This window comes from Salarias fasciatus, chromosome 3 (genome assembly GCF_902148845.1).
Source record: "Salarias fasciatus chromosome 3, fSalaFa1.1, whole genome shotgun sequence".
NCBI classification, from domain to species: Eukaryota; Metazoa; Chordata; class Actinopteri; order Blenniiformes; family Blenniidae; genus Salarias; species Salarias fasciatus.
This window is the reverse complement of record NC_043747.1, coordinates 29029340-29043693: the sequence shown is the minus strand read 5'-3', so window position 1 is coordinate 29043693 and position 14354 is coordinate 29029340. Positions and strand designations below refer to the sequence as shown.

The 14354-nt window shown below is 56.1% G+C and overlaps 3 protein-coding genes across 4 annotated transcripts in view; 1 reads left to right on the top strand and 2 right to left on the bottom strand.

Moving 5' to 3' along the window:
• LOC115409387 (CXXC-type zinc finger protein 4-like) overlaps positions 1–1790 on the top strand; it is a 3416-nt gene extending 1626 nt beyond the window's left edge. Inside the window, exons 2-3 of one of the 2 annotated variants that reach the window (XR_003933943.1) lie at positions 443–1284; positions 1382–1413. Coding sequence is in view for 1 of the 2 variants with exons in the window: in XM_030120554.1 (XP_029976414.1) it covers positions 443–490 (48 nt within the window). In the remaining variant the exon portion in view is untranslated. Of the gene's footprint in view, positions 1–442 lie in introns of both variants that reach the window. The other variant, XM_030120554.1, reaches the window with a different exon arrangement.
• Positions 1–8774, bottom strand: part of LOC115408860 (vegetative cell wall protein gp1-like) — a 27679-nt gene extending 18905 nt beyond the window's left edge. The window contains exon 1 of the mRNA XM_030119822.1: positions 8767–8774. The gene's annotated coding sequence lies outside the window, so the exon portion shown is untranslated. The remainder of the gene's footprint in view (positions 1–8766) is intronic.
• Positions 7558–14354, bottom strand: toporsb (topoisomerase I binding, arginine/serine-rich b). The gene is made up of 4 exons (XM_030119780.1): positions 14176–14354; positions 10164–12409; positions 9963–10091; positions 7558–9406 (listed from the first exon to the last, which is right to left on the bottom strand). The coding sequence occupies exons 2-4, from the start codon at positions 12404–12406 to the stop codon at positions 8314–8316; spliced, it is 3465 nt and encodes a 1154-aa protein (XP_029975640.1). The 5' UTR covers positions 12407–12409; positions 14176–14354; the 3' UTR covers positions 7558–8313.

The following is a 14354-nucleotide window of genomic DNA, read 5'->3' as shown; positions in this document are numbered from 1 at the left end:
TACGCGCTAATTGGACCTGCGGAGGCTAACGGAAAGCGACAGCACGGCGTATGTGTGTGTGTGTGTGTGTGTGTGTGTGTGTGCAGGTGGTTTCATCCTCTTGCCTCATCCTTCTGTTCTTTGAAGTCGACCTGTCAGAGTCACACTTTTGAAACTTTCTGATAGAAGCAGCCGATCACCTCCACTCCTCTTCCTCCTCATCTTGCTCTTCCTCTTTCTCCTCCTCTTCCTCCTCCTTCTTCTTCTCAAACAGTTTGGCTTTGAACTCTGGTTCCCTCGGTACAGAACCTTTACCAGTTTATCGGTTCTCTCTGTGGAACTGGATGGACCGGCTCCTCACAGGCTGGCTGAAACCAGTTACAACTTTCAGGAGAACCTCTCCTGTGTGTTGCCGTCGAGTTTTGACGGAACTCTCTCTCTGTTCTTGCTCTTGTGTCTCCAGCGGCCGCCGTCCGTCCCGACCGGCGAGGCGTTCCGCTGGTTCTTCTGATGGTCTCGGGTCTGGACCAGGACAGGTCTGCTCCAGGAGGAGGAGGAGGAACCCGCCACCGTCCCGAGGTTGTGGTCGGCTCGCCGCGTTGGCGGTTGCCACGGTTACGGCCTCTTTGCCCCGTTTTCCGAGGGTTGCTATGGCAACGATATCAGCCTGGCGATAGCGCTGCTCGGGAGTTAGCGTTACGTCGCTACATCTCCACGTTCCACATTCGAGAACTTCAGAGAAACAATGTTGAAGTGTCAGATTCTTCCGAACGATCACCAGGAAATTTGATCTCCACTAGTTTTTGGTAAAATCTAAAGTTTTGGACTCTAGAAGTGCTGACAGAACGTTCTCCTCTGATCGAGGACGACCGTTGACAGAACGTTCTCCTCCGATCGAGGACGACCGTTGACAGAACGTTCTCCTCTGACTCCGACGTGACGAATGTGGTTCCTCAGAAAGCGAATCTCAATGCCGGATCAGAATCTGGACTAAAAGTTCTCAATGAGAATCAGTGAAAAACCAAACCGATTGTTCTCAAACTCCTTGGACTGTTTTAGAACCGGACCTGCCGCGGTCCGAACAGAACCTCAGTGACGAAGCTGCTCCTCCTCCTCTTCCTCCTCCTCCACAAATACAATCTCCACTGTAGCCAAACTGAGAACATTCAGGACTCCAGCAGAACCGACCCGAACCAGACGCTGACGAAACCTCCAGAGAAAAGAAGGAACGAACGGAACAGACCCAGCGACCTCGGCAGGAAGGGGTCCAGGACTGTTCCCAACCAGGACCAGAACGTCACCACTGTAGGACTACAGCTACCACATCACTGTTACCCGTCTTCTGTCTACCTCCTCAAGAACCTTCAAGGCACCTTGCTTGTTTTTCTTTCCTTCATGTCAGTGCGACTGGTTCTGGTTCTGAGTTCTCCGCAGTCCGCCGGGTTCCCGGGGGGTTCTGATGAAAAGTTCTCAGGGCGCAGTCACTCCTCCAGGTTTGTTCCTTTTTTTGTATCTGGATGGTTCTTATTGTGAATCGTTGAAAACGACGTTCTAAAGCAAAGACCTCCTCGGCACCTTCAGTCCGAAACCCCAGAGATCCCGACCGGGGCCCGGAGGAGGGCTCAGAACCAGTCTTCTCTGTTCCGTAGTTCCACATGAAACAGGAACCAGAAGAGTTTAAAGGCAGCAGAAGAACCCAGAGAACCCGGAGGGTCTCTGGGAGAACCGAACAGGAAGAGACCAGAACAGTTCATATGTGAAGCACTCGTCATTTCCAACACGCCTGGAAGTCGCCACAACATCAGGAACCGTCAGATGCCCTGAAGACCTGGTCCTGGTCCTGGTCCAGGTCCAGGACCAGGACCAGGACCAGGACCAGGTCCAGATCACGGACTCTGAATGGACGTTAACTTATTGAAACCATCTGAGTGACTTTATTTTTGTATTAATTTATTGTGGAGGCGAAGGTTCCGTTGCTCGGCTGGCTTCAGGACTAAGGGCACGAGAGCAGAACCGGCCGGTCTGAAGCTCCAGACAGGAACTAGAACGTGCAGATGGTTCAATTTTGGTTTGCGGTTCCTTTTCGGCGACGTGTTGAAGGAACTGGCGCCCAGGACGGAACGTTCCTCGAAGGTCTTCAGGGTTTCAACAACAGACTTTTGGAGAAAATGTAAAGACGCTGCTGTGACTCCATTAAAGAGGTTTTTTCTCATCACAGTGGGTGTGGCTTCTCTGACGTTTGTTTTCCTCCGTTTCCACGGAGACAGAGTCAGCGTTTTGGAGAAGTTGCGTTTTGTTGCTCCGTCTACACGGAGACAGAGGGTTTTCCAGAAAATCCGCCTTGGGAGCCATTTTCAAAAAGTTGTGATTACACCGTTGTCATGGAAACAGGTTTAGGGTGCCACTTGAAATGAAGATTGCCCCCCCCCCAGCCCCCCCCCCCCCCCCCCCCCACCCCCCCCCACCCCCCACCCCAGGGCGGATGGGGTGGAGGAAGTTGTTTGCCCCCTGGTGGAGTGAATCCAGCAAAAACTCCTCAAAGGACGGCGAGGAGGTGTCAGCCGGTTGCATCATCCTGGGGGGGGGAGGGGAGGGGAGGGGGGGGGGGGGGGCAAAGGGGCAGGAATGATGAGTGAGACAGAAATGATGCAAACAGAAGCAAAGCGAGAGAGAAGAGGGAGGCAGGAGGGGGAGGGGGGACGGACAGGGAGAGACAAAGGGTGAGGAAGAAGAGGAGCAGGAGGAGGAAGAGGGGAGAAACGAACAATCTGTTTTTGTGTGAAAATCTTCACAAGATGGATAAATGTGTGTGTGTGAGAGAGAGAGAGAGAGAGAGAGAGAAACACAAAGGGGTGGTTGTCAATGACGACGGTGCACCGTGTTGCCTGGCAACAGTGCTAACAATGGAACACCAGCAGTCTTCTAGAATGTGGGCGTGGCTAAAGAGAGGGAGAGAGAGGGTGAGAGACAGAGGGGGAAAGTGAGAGAGAGGAACAGAGAGAGCGTGAGAAACAGCAGATAGAACGAAAAAGAGCGATAGAGAGCGAGAGAGAGAGAGAGCAACAGAAATAGAGAGAGTGACACAGGCTTATGTCGCTGCAGACAGGAAGCCCAAATCTCCGGGACTCATCCAATATTGCGATGCTCCATCCCTCTCTCACCCTTCTCTCTCTCTCAGCTGATTAAAGACACACTGATCTCCTTAATTAGCGTCTGTCCTCCCACGAGACTCATTACCTCCCCCCGTGAAGACAGGACGGCTGCTGTGGCTCCCTCTGCTGGAGGACACACACACACACACACACACACACACACACACACACACACACTCTGATCACAGCGGTCAGAGTCAGCATCCCGGAGTAGAACCGGTCCAGTCGGTTCCTCCGAGCCGGACAGAGACAGGACGGCACCACCTGAGAAGTGTGTCTTCGCCTCTGGAGGCAGGAACTGGTCCTGGCCTTCATCCCTTCACCTCCAGGACTCCCACAGGTCCTCAGGTTTCCTGGACCTGAACCAGGATCAGGTTCACAGGACCTGAACCCGGGTCACTGATGGAAGTGAAGCTTTTTAAACCAAATCTTATTGCAGAACACCTGAAATGGAAATGTGGTTTTTTAAATAAAAGTGTTTGTTCTCTCTCTGTGGCCTGGAACTGGTCCGTGGACCGCTAGTTGGGGACCGCTATGTTGAAAAGATGAATTAGTCTTCTCATCTCCACAGGTGGAAAGTGGAAAAACACCAATGTGCAGAAGAGAGAGAGAGAGAGAGAGAGAGAGAGAGAGAGAGAGAGAGAGAGAGAGAGTATGGCTCATACATCAGACAACCTTTGTTTTCTGGGAGATTTTTTGTTTTTGTAAATTCAACATTTGAAAAATCTTTTCTTGTTTTTTTCTTCTTACATTTCATCTTCAAACTGCTTGAAAGTGATTTTCCTGAGAGTCTGTCCAGGAGGACCAGGAGGACCAGGAGACTGGTCTCACTGAGACACTTCCAGCCGGTTCTGGGATCAGAACAGTGAATCCCTCCCTGGCAGAGCGTCTCAATGTCTTCAGCCGAGACGGAAAAGCCCTCCAGAGCAGCGGACGTCCTCCAGGGACCAGTTCCTTCAGGGACCAGGCAGTCCCGGACCTCGTCCTAGAGGATGTCCTCCGGGGACTCTCTTCTGGGGCCTCCTCTTGGGACGACCTAACAGCAGGTCTAGACCTGTTCCAACAGAATACTCATCTCAGATTTTATTCAGTCCGGCCTGATTCCGGTTCTCCAAGCTCTGAAATCACTCAATACAGCATTTCCCTGTCGCTGGGCCGCGGTTCTGCTGCCACCAGAGCCAGGAAGGTGTGTTGTTGATGTATTGGACAAATCGCTTATAAACAAAGCACATGTGGTTCTATTTTACTTAAAAACAACATAGCAATTAATATTATGGCAGAACGGGTGGCACCTTTACAAATTTACAAAATGTCCTTTCACATGACGCCAAGTTAAGTTCTGCCAGAACATTAATAGCTGTCGTTTTTAAAAGGGGACACATGATGCTATTTTTCAGTCACGTCATATAAGTCTCGGAAGCCCAAAAACAGTATTTAAGTTTCCATCCTTTCATTTTCTACCGCTTATCCAGGACCGGGTCACCGGGGCAGCAGTCTCAGCAGGGGTGCCCAAACTTCCCTGTCCCCAGACACTTCCTCCAGATCTTCCGGGAGGATCCCAAGGCGTTCCCAGGCCAGCCGAGAGACACAGTCTCTCCAGCGTGTCCTGGGTCTTCCCCGGGGTCTCCTCCCAGTGGGACATGCCCGGAACACCTCCCCAGGGAGGCGTCCAGGAGGCGTCCTAACCAGATGCCCGAGCCTCCTCAGCTGGTTCCTCTGGATGTGGAGGAGTAGCGGCTCTACTCTGAGCTCCTCCCTGGTGACTGAGCTCCTCACCCTATCTCTAAGGGAGCGCCCAGCCACCCTACGGAGGAAGCTCATTTCAGCCGCTTGTATCCGGGATCTTGTCCTTTCGGTCATGACCCAAAGCTCATGACCATAGGTGAGGGTGGGAACGTAGATTGACCGGTAAATCAAGAGCTTTGCCTTTCGGCTCACCTCCCTCTTCACCACAACGGACCGATACGACGACCGCATCACTGCAGCCGCTGCACCGATCCGCCTGTCAATCTCACGCTCCATCCGTCCCCCACTGTGAACAAGACCCCAAGATACTTAAACTCCTCCACTTGGGCCAGAGTCTCTCCACCGACCTTGAGAGGGCAGGCCACCTTCCTCCGGTCAAGGACCATGGCCTCAGATTTGGAGGTGCTGATCCTCATCCCTGTCACTTCACACTCGGCTGCGAACCGCCCCAGTGCATGCTGTAGGTCCGGGTTTGATGAAGCCAACAGGACAACATCATCTGCAAAAAGCAGAGATGAAATCCTGTGGTCCCCGAACCGGACCCCCTCCGGCCCCTGGCTGCACCTAGAAATTCTGTCCTAGAAATTCCTTCTGAATCCAAGGTTCGACTATCGGTTGGATCCTCCTCTCCAGTACCCTGGAATAGACTTTCCCAGGGACGCTGAGGAGTGTGACCCCCCTATAGTTGGAGCACATCCTCTGGTCCCCCTTTTAAAACAGGGGGACCACCACCCCGGTCTGCCAATCCAGAGGTTCTGTCCCCGACCGCCGCGCGATGTTGCAGAGACGAGTCAACCAAGACAGTCCCTGCACATCCAGAGACTTAAAGCTCGTGTCCGGAGTTTCCGTTCGTTTCCAACGTATGTATCATTTTTTAACAGAGCTTCAAGCTAGGGTTGGCGATCTTGGAAAACTAGCATTAGCATGTAGCATCTCCCCAAGGCTCCGCCTAGCTAGCTCCGCCCAGCTCCCACCCCATTGGAGGAGCTGCCGTTAGCAGCGGAGATGCAGAGACGTTCACGGCGCGTGCGGTGCGCGCGGCACTTCCGCGTCCAGTGCGTTCCTGGCGTAACCTGTCCTCAGCGCTTCGTTTCGTTTTTCTTTATTTGCACAACGCCAAGGTATGGCGCACTGAACAGTGAGTGAACCCCCAAACATTCGTCTCCGCCGTTCTGCAACGACGCTCCGTCCTTCTACGCACGCACTGAACCAGGGTCAGTGCACGCGTACATGTACGCGCAGGGGGCAGGTCGAACGGCGAAGGGATTTGATTGGTTTAAAAAAAGATGTCCCCTCAAGACTATTGGTTGCTGTTTGTCCCATTTTACTCCTGCTGTAGATAGCGGATATTTTCCAAACTACTTTAAGAACACGCTATGAATTGCTTCCCATCGGGTCATAAAGATCATTTTAACCAGTATTTAAAAAAATGTACCTCATTCAAATCGTCAACCCCAGCTTTAACTGTGTCAGTCTGGTTCGATACTTTACTATAATATTAGCATACAGCAATATAAAAATTTATTTATGAGCCCCGCCTTTGTCTCATAGACCCCCACGTTATCCGAAAAAGCGCCGGTCAGCGTCAGTCAATAGATTTCGAGCTTCTGCCTTGTCGTACTGTGTGCAGCCAGAGAGCACGGCCGCTCGCCCAGCAGAGGAGAGTTAGCAACGCAGCAGCCGCCCCGCTCACCTCGGATATATCCACTGTCTGCTGAACATCCACCGTAAACAGCTAAACATGGAGGATGCTGTAGGACTCGGAGGCTCTCATTTTCACCCGACAGATAATTCGCGTGCACAATCAAAGGGGCGTGGCTTGGTCGCTCATGAAAGCAGAGGGAGGGCGAACCTCCAGACATTGGATTAAAAAAAACCTCTCTCTTTCAAAACTCCGGACACGAGCTTTAAAGCGATACTTCAACATTTTGGCAAATTGGCCCATCTCAGGCAATTCGGTAGTCATTTAGAACAGCCTACTTACTTTTTTTGTGAGGGCGAGCTGTTGTTTATTCAGCGGTGGGTCTGAGGAGAGCTTCACGGCGGACATAATGGAAGTGGATGGTACAGTTGCTTCCCTCGTCAAACTCATCAAATACACAATGCAACAACCCCAAAAACACTCGGGTGGACACGTTATAATCCGCACTTTCACTACGCTGTGAAATATTAATGCAAAATTACGAGATTGAGCGTTTTTTGCGAAGATTGCTAAGACGTAACTACTTACTAAACATGGCGTCTGGGCGTAGTGATTTAAAAAGAAAAAGTAGTTCCCAGTATTTGCTTCAATGTCGTAACGCTACAATATTATTTGTTGGTGTTCCACAGCGTAGTGAAAGTGCGGATTATAACGTGTCCACCCGAGTGTTTTGGGGTTGTTGGATTGTGTATTTGATGAGTTTGACGAGGGAAGCAACTGTACCATCCACTTCCATTATGTCCGCCGTGAAGCTCTCCTCAGACCCACCGCTGAATAAACAACAGCTCGCCCTCACAAAAAAAGTAAGTAGGCTGTTCTAAATGACTACCGAATTGCCTGAGATAGGGCAATTTGCCAAAATGTTGAAGTATCGCTTTAAGATACTCAGGGTGAATCTCGTCCGCCTTGCCACCGAGGCTTACCAACCACCTCGGTGACTTCAGCTTGGGTGATGGGTGAGTCCGCCTCTGAGACCTCAGCCTCCGTGGCGACAGGATTGAGGAGGACAAAGGATGTATTTAAGTTTGTTCGCCCCAAATTCATCCTTTGTTCAGAGTTTCAGGGTCTAAAAAGTGGCTCTGAGGAGCCTCGTCAGAACAGGCTGGTTCTGAGGATGGTTCCCGGTCTGGCCACGCCCACTCTCTCACACACACACGGTGGGGGCACAGTCAGGGGGAGGAGTTAAATCCGCTTATTTCAGGATAAGCGGACGAAACTCAAACTGGACCGGTGCAGCAAGACAGGGAGGAAACAGACACTTTTCACATCTGAACGTCATAATGAGGCCACGGCAACACACACTGCTGTAAGAAACTCTTCACTAAGTGAAAAAAGCAGAATATGTCCAGTTAAAGTAAAATAGAACCACATGTGCCATGTCTTTAAGCGATTTGTCCAACATGTCAACAGCACACCTTCCTGGCTCTGGTGGCAGCAGAACCGCGGCCCAGCCACAGGGAAAGGCTGTGTTTAGTCATTTCAGAGCTTGGAGAACCGGAATCAGGCCGGACTGAATAAAATCTGAGATGAGGATTCTGTTGAACAGGTCTACAGCAGGTCCCAGGAGCAGGTCCCAGGACGAGGTCCACAGACAGCAGGGCGGGGCTTCACTCCGACCGGCTCATGTCCAAAGTGTCCACACAGCTTCAAAGTCTTTGTCCAGCAAGTATCCCACTTCTGCACGGAGGCGTGTGGTCGGCTGTCCGCCCCCCTCCGGTGGAGGTCCTGGGGGGCTCAGAGTGGCAGGGGGTGGGGCTCGAGGCGGGGGGGCCGCTCCAGGTGGAGGTCTCGGTGGGTGGACAGGGCGGCGGGAGGCGAGGGAGAGGAAGCGTGGTTCACCTCAGCGGGAAGAACGAGACTGGTACAGACTGAGGGGGGTCCGTCTGCAGCCCCCAGACCCTCAGGGTGGAGGTCCAGCGGGGGGTGAGGGGGCGAGCGAACGTCGGAGGGACTCCTGGTCTGATTCCGGCTCCCTGTGGAGGTCTGACAGAGGGAACCGGACTCGGGGCTCTGAGGGGCGCAGGACTGCCTGGCTCTGAAGGAGGGGGCGGAGACTTTATCGTCGGGGGGCTGGACCAGGACGAGGGGGGAGCAGGCGGGACTCCCGGCGTCCTTGTGTTTGAGCGGCGGCGGCGTGTTCCTGCCGTACGACCGCACGGGGCTGGCCTGACGGAGGAGCGGCGGGACGTCCCGGCCCGGCGTCACCACCCCCTCCCCCTGCTGGACGTGGTCCTCGGGCGGAGTGTCGGAGTCGAGGGCGGCCCGGCCGGCGGGCGGGTCCGGCCCCCGCTGGGGGAACCACCTGTCGGAGGGCTGGGGGGCCAGAGAGACCTCGCAGGGATTTCTGTAGCGCTGGGCTCTGCTCTCAGGGGAACAGCGGTCAAAGGACAGGGGGGGGAACATAGCGGCAGACGGAGCAGCACTGGGGGGGGTCCTATCAGACACCTCAGGTTTAGGGCGGTCCTCTTCTGATCCTGGTCCTGTCCCGTCCCGGTGGTCCCCGGCCGCTTCGGTGGGTCCCTGCACGCCGAGGGACCGATCGCCGATGCCTTCTCTGGCGCTCGCGTCTACGTTCTCCACGTCCACGTCGTGCTCGCTGCCGTCGCTGGGAATCAAACGTACGACCCTGTGGCGACCCTCCAGCTCCACCTCGGACCCGTCGGACCTCCGGTCCAGGAAGTCGACGGGAAGCTCGCCGATCTGAGCCTCCAGAGCCCCGCCCACTCTGGCCAGGGGCATCAGCGGGAGCGGGGGGAGGAGGGACAAGTTGAGGGGAGGACTGCCGCCGTCGCTGCTGTCGCTGTCCAGGGTGATGATGACCGGAGAGCTGAAGAAGACAAGGAGACACGTCAAAGACCGGAGACGTCACCGACCCGTTCCGAAACCACGAGATGTAACCTTTCAGTTCCTAAACCACGAGACGACCTGACCCGTTTGGAAACCACGAGATGTAACCGATCAGTTCCTAAACCAGGAGACGTCACCGACCTGTTCGGAAACCACAAGACGTAACCGATCACTTCCTAAACCACGAGACGACCTGACCCGTTTGGAAACCACGAGATGTAACCGATCACTTCCTAAACCACGAGACGTAGCCGACCCATTCCTAAACCAGGAGACGTCGCCGACCCATTCAGGAACCAGGAGACGTGTCCGACCCATTCAGGAACCAGGAGACGTAGCCGACCCGTTGACTTACTCTACCTTAACATGCGCGCCCGTGGCTGCGAGTTGAATTAAACTAGCCGAGCACTAGCTTAGCCTGTCGCGGCATGCTGCGTTGACGGTGCTGCTCTGTTAGTGTGGAGCTACAGGAGAAGCTGGAGATGTGTGAACGTTCCGGTGGGAGAACCACGCTGTGGTTGCCGAGGTGACCGTACCTGCTGCGCTGCGTGCGGTGGCGCCGTCTGCGGCGCCGCTTGTTGGCGGACAGGTTTGCGTCGCCGGGGGCGACGGTGCCCTCGTAGATGATCTCCACGCTGGGGCTGCGCTCCTCCCTGGTTCTCCTCCTGCGGAGGAGCAGAACCGGCTCAGCATCGCCGTTACAAACACCGAGCCCTGATTGGCTGAGGGACGCTCACCTGTCTCCGCCGTCCCGCCCCCGGCGCCTCCTCCGGGGCCTCCAGGTGGGGTCCTTGGTGTCACTGTCCAGGTGCCGGCTCTTGTACTTCCTCTTGCCGCCGGGCTTCTCGCCGTGGAAGCCGGCGGGCGGGGGCGGAGTCTGCGGCGGGGGCGGGGAGAAGGAGAGCGGCGAGGAGGAGGACGAGGAGTCAGAGGAGGACAGGGTGGAGACCTCCCAGCTGGAGGAGGGGGCGGGGCTGGGCGGGGAGCTGGACTCGCCGCTGGAGCGGCGGTGGCGCCGTGCCATGGCGGGGAAGAGCGAGCGGTTGGGGCTGTAGACCATTCCCCTCCTCCTCTTCTTCACCCTCCTCTTCCTCCTCTTCTCCTTCCAGCCGGCCGTCTCCCGCCGCCGCTTGCTGCCGCCGCCGGCGGAGGGGGGCGTGGTCGGGCTGAGCGTGCACGCAGAGTTACGGCTACTCTCCGACCAGGAGTGAGCCCGTGGCCCCGCCTCCTCGCCGACACCCGGCTCCCGTGGCGGCTCCTCTTCTCTGGACGCCGCCGAAGTGGAGGGAGGGATTGTGGGTAGGAGGGGGAGAGGCGGGGCTTCAGGGGGGACGGGTGTGGCTTCTGGGGGGTGCGGCTCCGCCTCCTGCCGCTCCTCCTCGGTGTCGGACGACAGCTGCACCAGCTCGGGCGTCCGCTCGGCGATGGGCTTCTTGTAGCCGACGATCTGACACTCCTCTTCCTCCGCCGCCTTCTCGCCCGCCTCCGGAGGGGCGGGGCTTCCTACGGGCGGGGTCAGGGAGCAGGACTGGTCGGCGGTGGCGGAGGAGTAGGAGGGGCCGGGCGTCTCGTCGTCCCAGCCCGACATGCTGAGGCAGCCGTCCTCGTTGGGCGCGGCCGCCTCGGCGAGCCCCGCCCCCTCGGCGCCGCCGGCCTCCTCCTCGTCCTCCTCGGAGATGGCGATGACGGAGCTGCTGTCCGACAAGCTGCTGATCCAGTCCAGGTCGTCGGCGGCGGGCGGCGGCTCGTACACCGCCTGCAGGTCGTAGCTGTCCATGCCGAGCGGCGAGCGGGCGAAGCTCGCCAGCTCGTGCAGGAAGTGCTCGGTGCGGGCCAATAGGAACGGCCGCAGCTCGTCCTCGATGGCGGGCAGGTCCTCCAGCCCGTGGCGGGCGAGTCGCACGGTGATGATGCGCTGGACGATCTCCACCAGAGAGCCGTGGGCGCCGTACAGCACCGTCAGCTCGCGCCGCAGCCAGGGGCGGAGCCTGTTGAGGAGGGCGGGGCTCCGGCGGAAGCCATCGGCCGACACGTCGCGCTGCTGCTGCGCCGAGTCCCCGGTTGCCCCGGCGACGCCGCGGACCCGAACGCCGCAGCGGTACAGTGCGCGGCGCAGGGCCAGTGCCTCCCGCTCCCGCAGCCGCCGCGGCGTGCCGCCCTCCCGCTGCAGCCGCCGCCTCGCCGCCAGGCGCGTCATCAGTCGCCGCGACGCCCGGTCTCCGGGGGCGACCGGCGTCTCCACCCCCTCCAGGCCGGCGAGCCCCTCGAAGATGACGCCCCGCTCCTCCGACGGCGCCTCCGGCCGGACGACCGGCTCGTCCATGACGGCGGCGGGTCGGTGGGGGAGGGGGGGCGAATCCAGGTACCACTCCCACACGCCTGCGCTCCCGTCCTCCGCCCGCCGGGCCCTGCCCCGCTCCCTGCCCCGCCTTCTCGCCGCCGCCGTGGTGGTCTCCCCCCCGTCCGCCGCCCGGTGCCTCCGCAGCGTCAGCCTCATCTGGTGGCTGCTCCTCGCCACCGTGGCCATGGCGGCCACCATGGCCACGGTGGCGGCCACGCCCCCGCCGGCGGGCCGCGGGCGCAGCGTGTACTCCTTGAAGTCGTCCTCGGCGCGCACGGAGTGCAGGATGGAGGCGAAGGGCTGCTTGCAGAGCGGACACTCCGCCTTGCTGTGCGACCACTCCTGGATGCACGGGAAGCAGAAGCGGTGCAGGCAGCGGTCCAGGAACGCCACGTTGTCGAAGCGGTCCAGGCAGATCGGGCACTTGGAGTCGGGCGACGTCTCCTCGGCCGCCGCTGCAGCCAACGCCTCCGGGATGGCGGCGGCTGCGGGGGGCGTGGCTTTGTTCTTCCTCCTGCTGCTCTCCCTCCTCCGGCCGCGCACCGCCTCCTCCTCCTCCTCCTCTGGAGCCCCGCCCCCTCCCCCTGCAGCCGCGTTGTCACGGCGACGCACACGAAGCTTCATCCGGGTGGGCGCCATCACCTGGCAGCAGGAAACAAACATGACATCACTTCCTGTGAGCTGAGACCACAGGGGTTAGCAATGAGGATAACTAGAGAACCCTGATGCTAAAAGAAATAGCCCTCAAGCTAAAGGAGCTAGCCCTGATGCTAAAAGGAGTTAGCCCTAATGCTGAAGGAGTAATAGTCATGATGCTAAAGAAGCTATAGCCCTGATGCTAAAGGAGTTATAGCCCTAATGCTAAAGGAGTAATAGTCATCATGCTAAAGAAGCTATAGCCCTGATGCTAAAGGAGTTATAGCCCTAATGCTAAAGGAGTAATAGTCATCATGCTAAAGAAGCTATAGCCCTGATGCTAAAGGAGTTATAGCCCTGATGCTACATGAGTTATAGCCCTGGTGCTAAAGGAGTAATAGTCCTGATGCTAAAGAAGCTACAGCCCTAATGCTAAAGGAGTAATAGTCATGATGCTAAAAAAGCTATAGCCCTGATGCTAAAGGAGTTATAGCCCTGATGCTAAAGGAGTTATAGCCCTAATGCTAAAGGAGTAATAGTCATGATGCTAAAGAAGCTATAGCCCTGATGCTAAAGGAGTTATAGCCCTGATGCTAAAGGAGTTATAGCCCTGATGCTACATGAGTTATAGCCCTGGTGCTAAAGGAGTAATAGTCATGATGCTAAAGAAGCTATAGCCCTGATGCTACATGAGTTATAGCCCTGGTGCTAAAGGAGTTAGCCCTGATGCTACATGAGTTATAGCCCTGGTGCTAAAGGAGTTAGCCCTGATGCTACATGGCTTATAGTCCTGATGCTAAAGAGTTGCACGGATGCTACATGAGTTATAACCCTGGTGCTAAAGGAGTTATAGTCCTGATGCTAAAAGAGTTATAGTCCTGCTGCTAAAAACAGTTATAGCCCTAATGCTAAAGGAGTTATAGTACTGATGCTAAAGGAGTTAGTCCTGATGCTAAAGAAACTATAGCCCTAATGCTAAAAGCAGTTATAGCCCTGATGCTAAAGTTGTTATAGTCCTGATGCTCCATGAGTTATAGCACTGATGCTAAAAGAGTTAGCCCTGATGCTAAAGGTGATATAGCTCTAATGATAAAGGAGTTATAACCCTGATGTTTAAGGAGTTAGCCCTGATGCTACAGGAGTTATTGCCCTGATGCTACAGGAGTTATAGCCCTGATGCTACAGGAGTTATAGCCCTGATGCTAAAGGAGTTAGCCCTGATGCTAAAGGAGTTAAAGACCTGATACTAGAGGAGTTAGCCCTGATGCTAAAGGAGATGCAGTCCTGATGCTAAAGGAGCTAGCCCTGATGCTAAAAGAGTTAAAGACCTGATACTAGAAGAGTTAGCTCTGATGCTAAAGGCGCTATAGCCCTGATGCTATAGGAGTTAGCCGCAATACTAGAGGAAAGCAGGCAGACTGATGCATACATGCATATTTACACTAATAACTCAGCTTGTTTCTTTCACATTTTCTCTCTTCGTCGGTTTTTCCGTCTTCGTCTTAAACTATTCTATTCACACATGTTTTAAATCCATCGTGGACATTCTAATTGTTAAGAAAAACAAGCACATCGCATCCTGAGCAGAGGTAGCATTTCGCTCCGGAAGCTTCCGGCTCCGGGCGGCTGATCGCGGTTTAATGACCAGTTATCGGGGAGAGTGTGTCGGGGTGAAGCGGCGCTTCTCTCCGGTTTCACTCGTTCACCCGGTTCGGGCATTCAGTCCCGGTAACCGGCTCGGTTAGCCTGTTAGCATCGTTAGCTCCACGGACCTCGGCTGCAGCTCTCGCCGATCCTGCAGCTGCTCCTCCCGTCTCCGCCGCCTCCTCCGGGCCGGGCCGTGTCGGTGCTCCCTGCCCTGCCGCTGTGGTCCGTCCTCGGGCGAGCCGTCGCTAGGAGAGTCGGTGTTGGTTCCGTCCGAACCGGAGCCGTTCACAGCTGTACCGAAAGG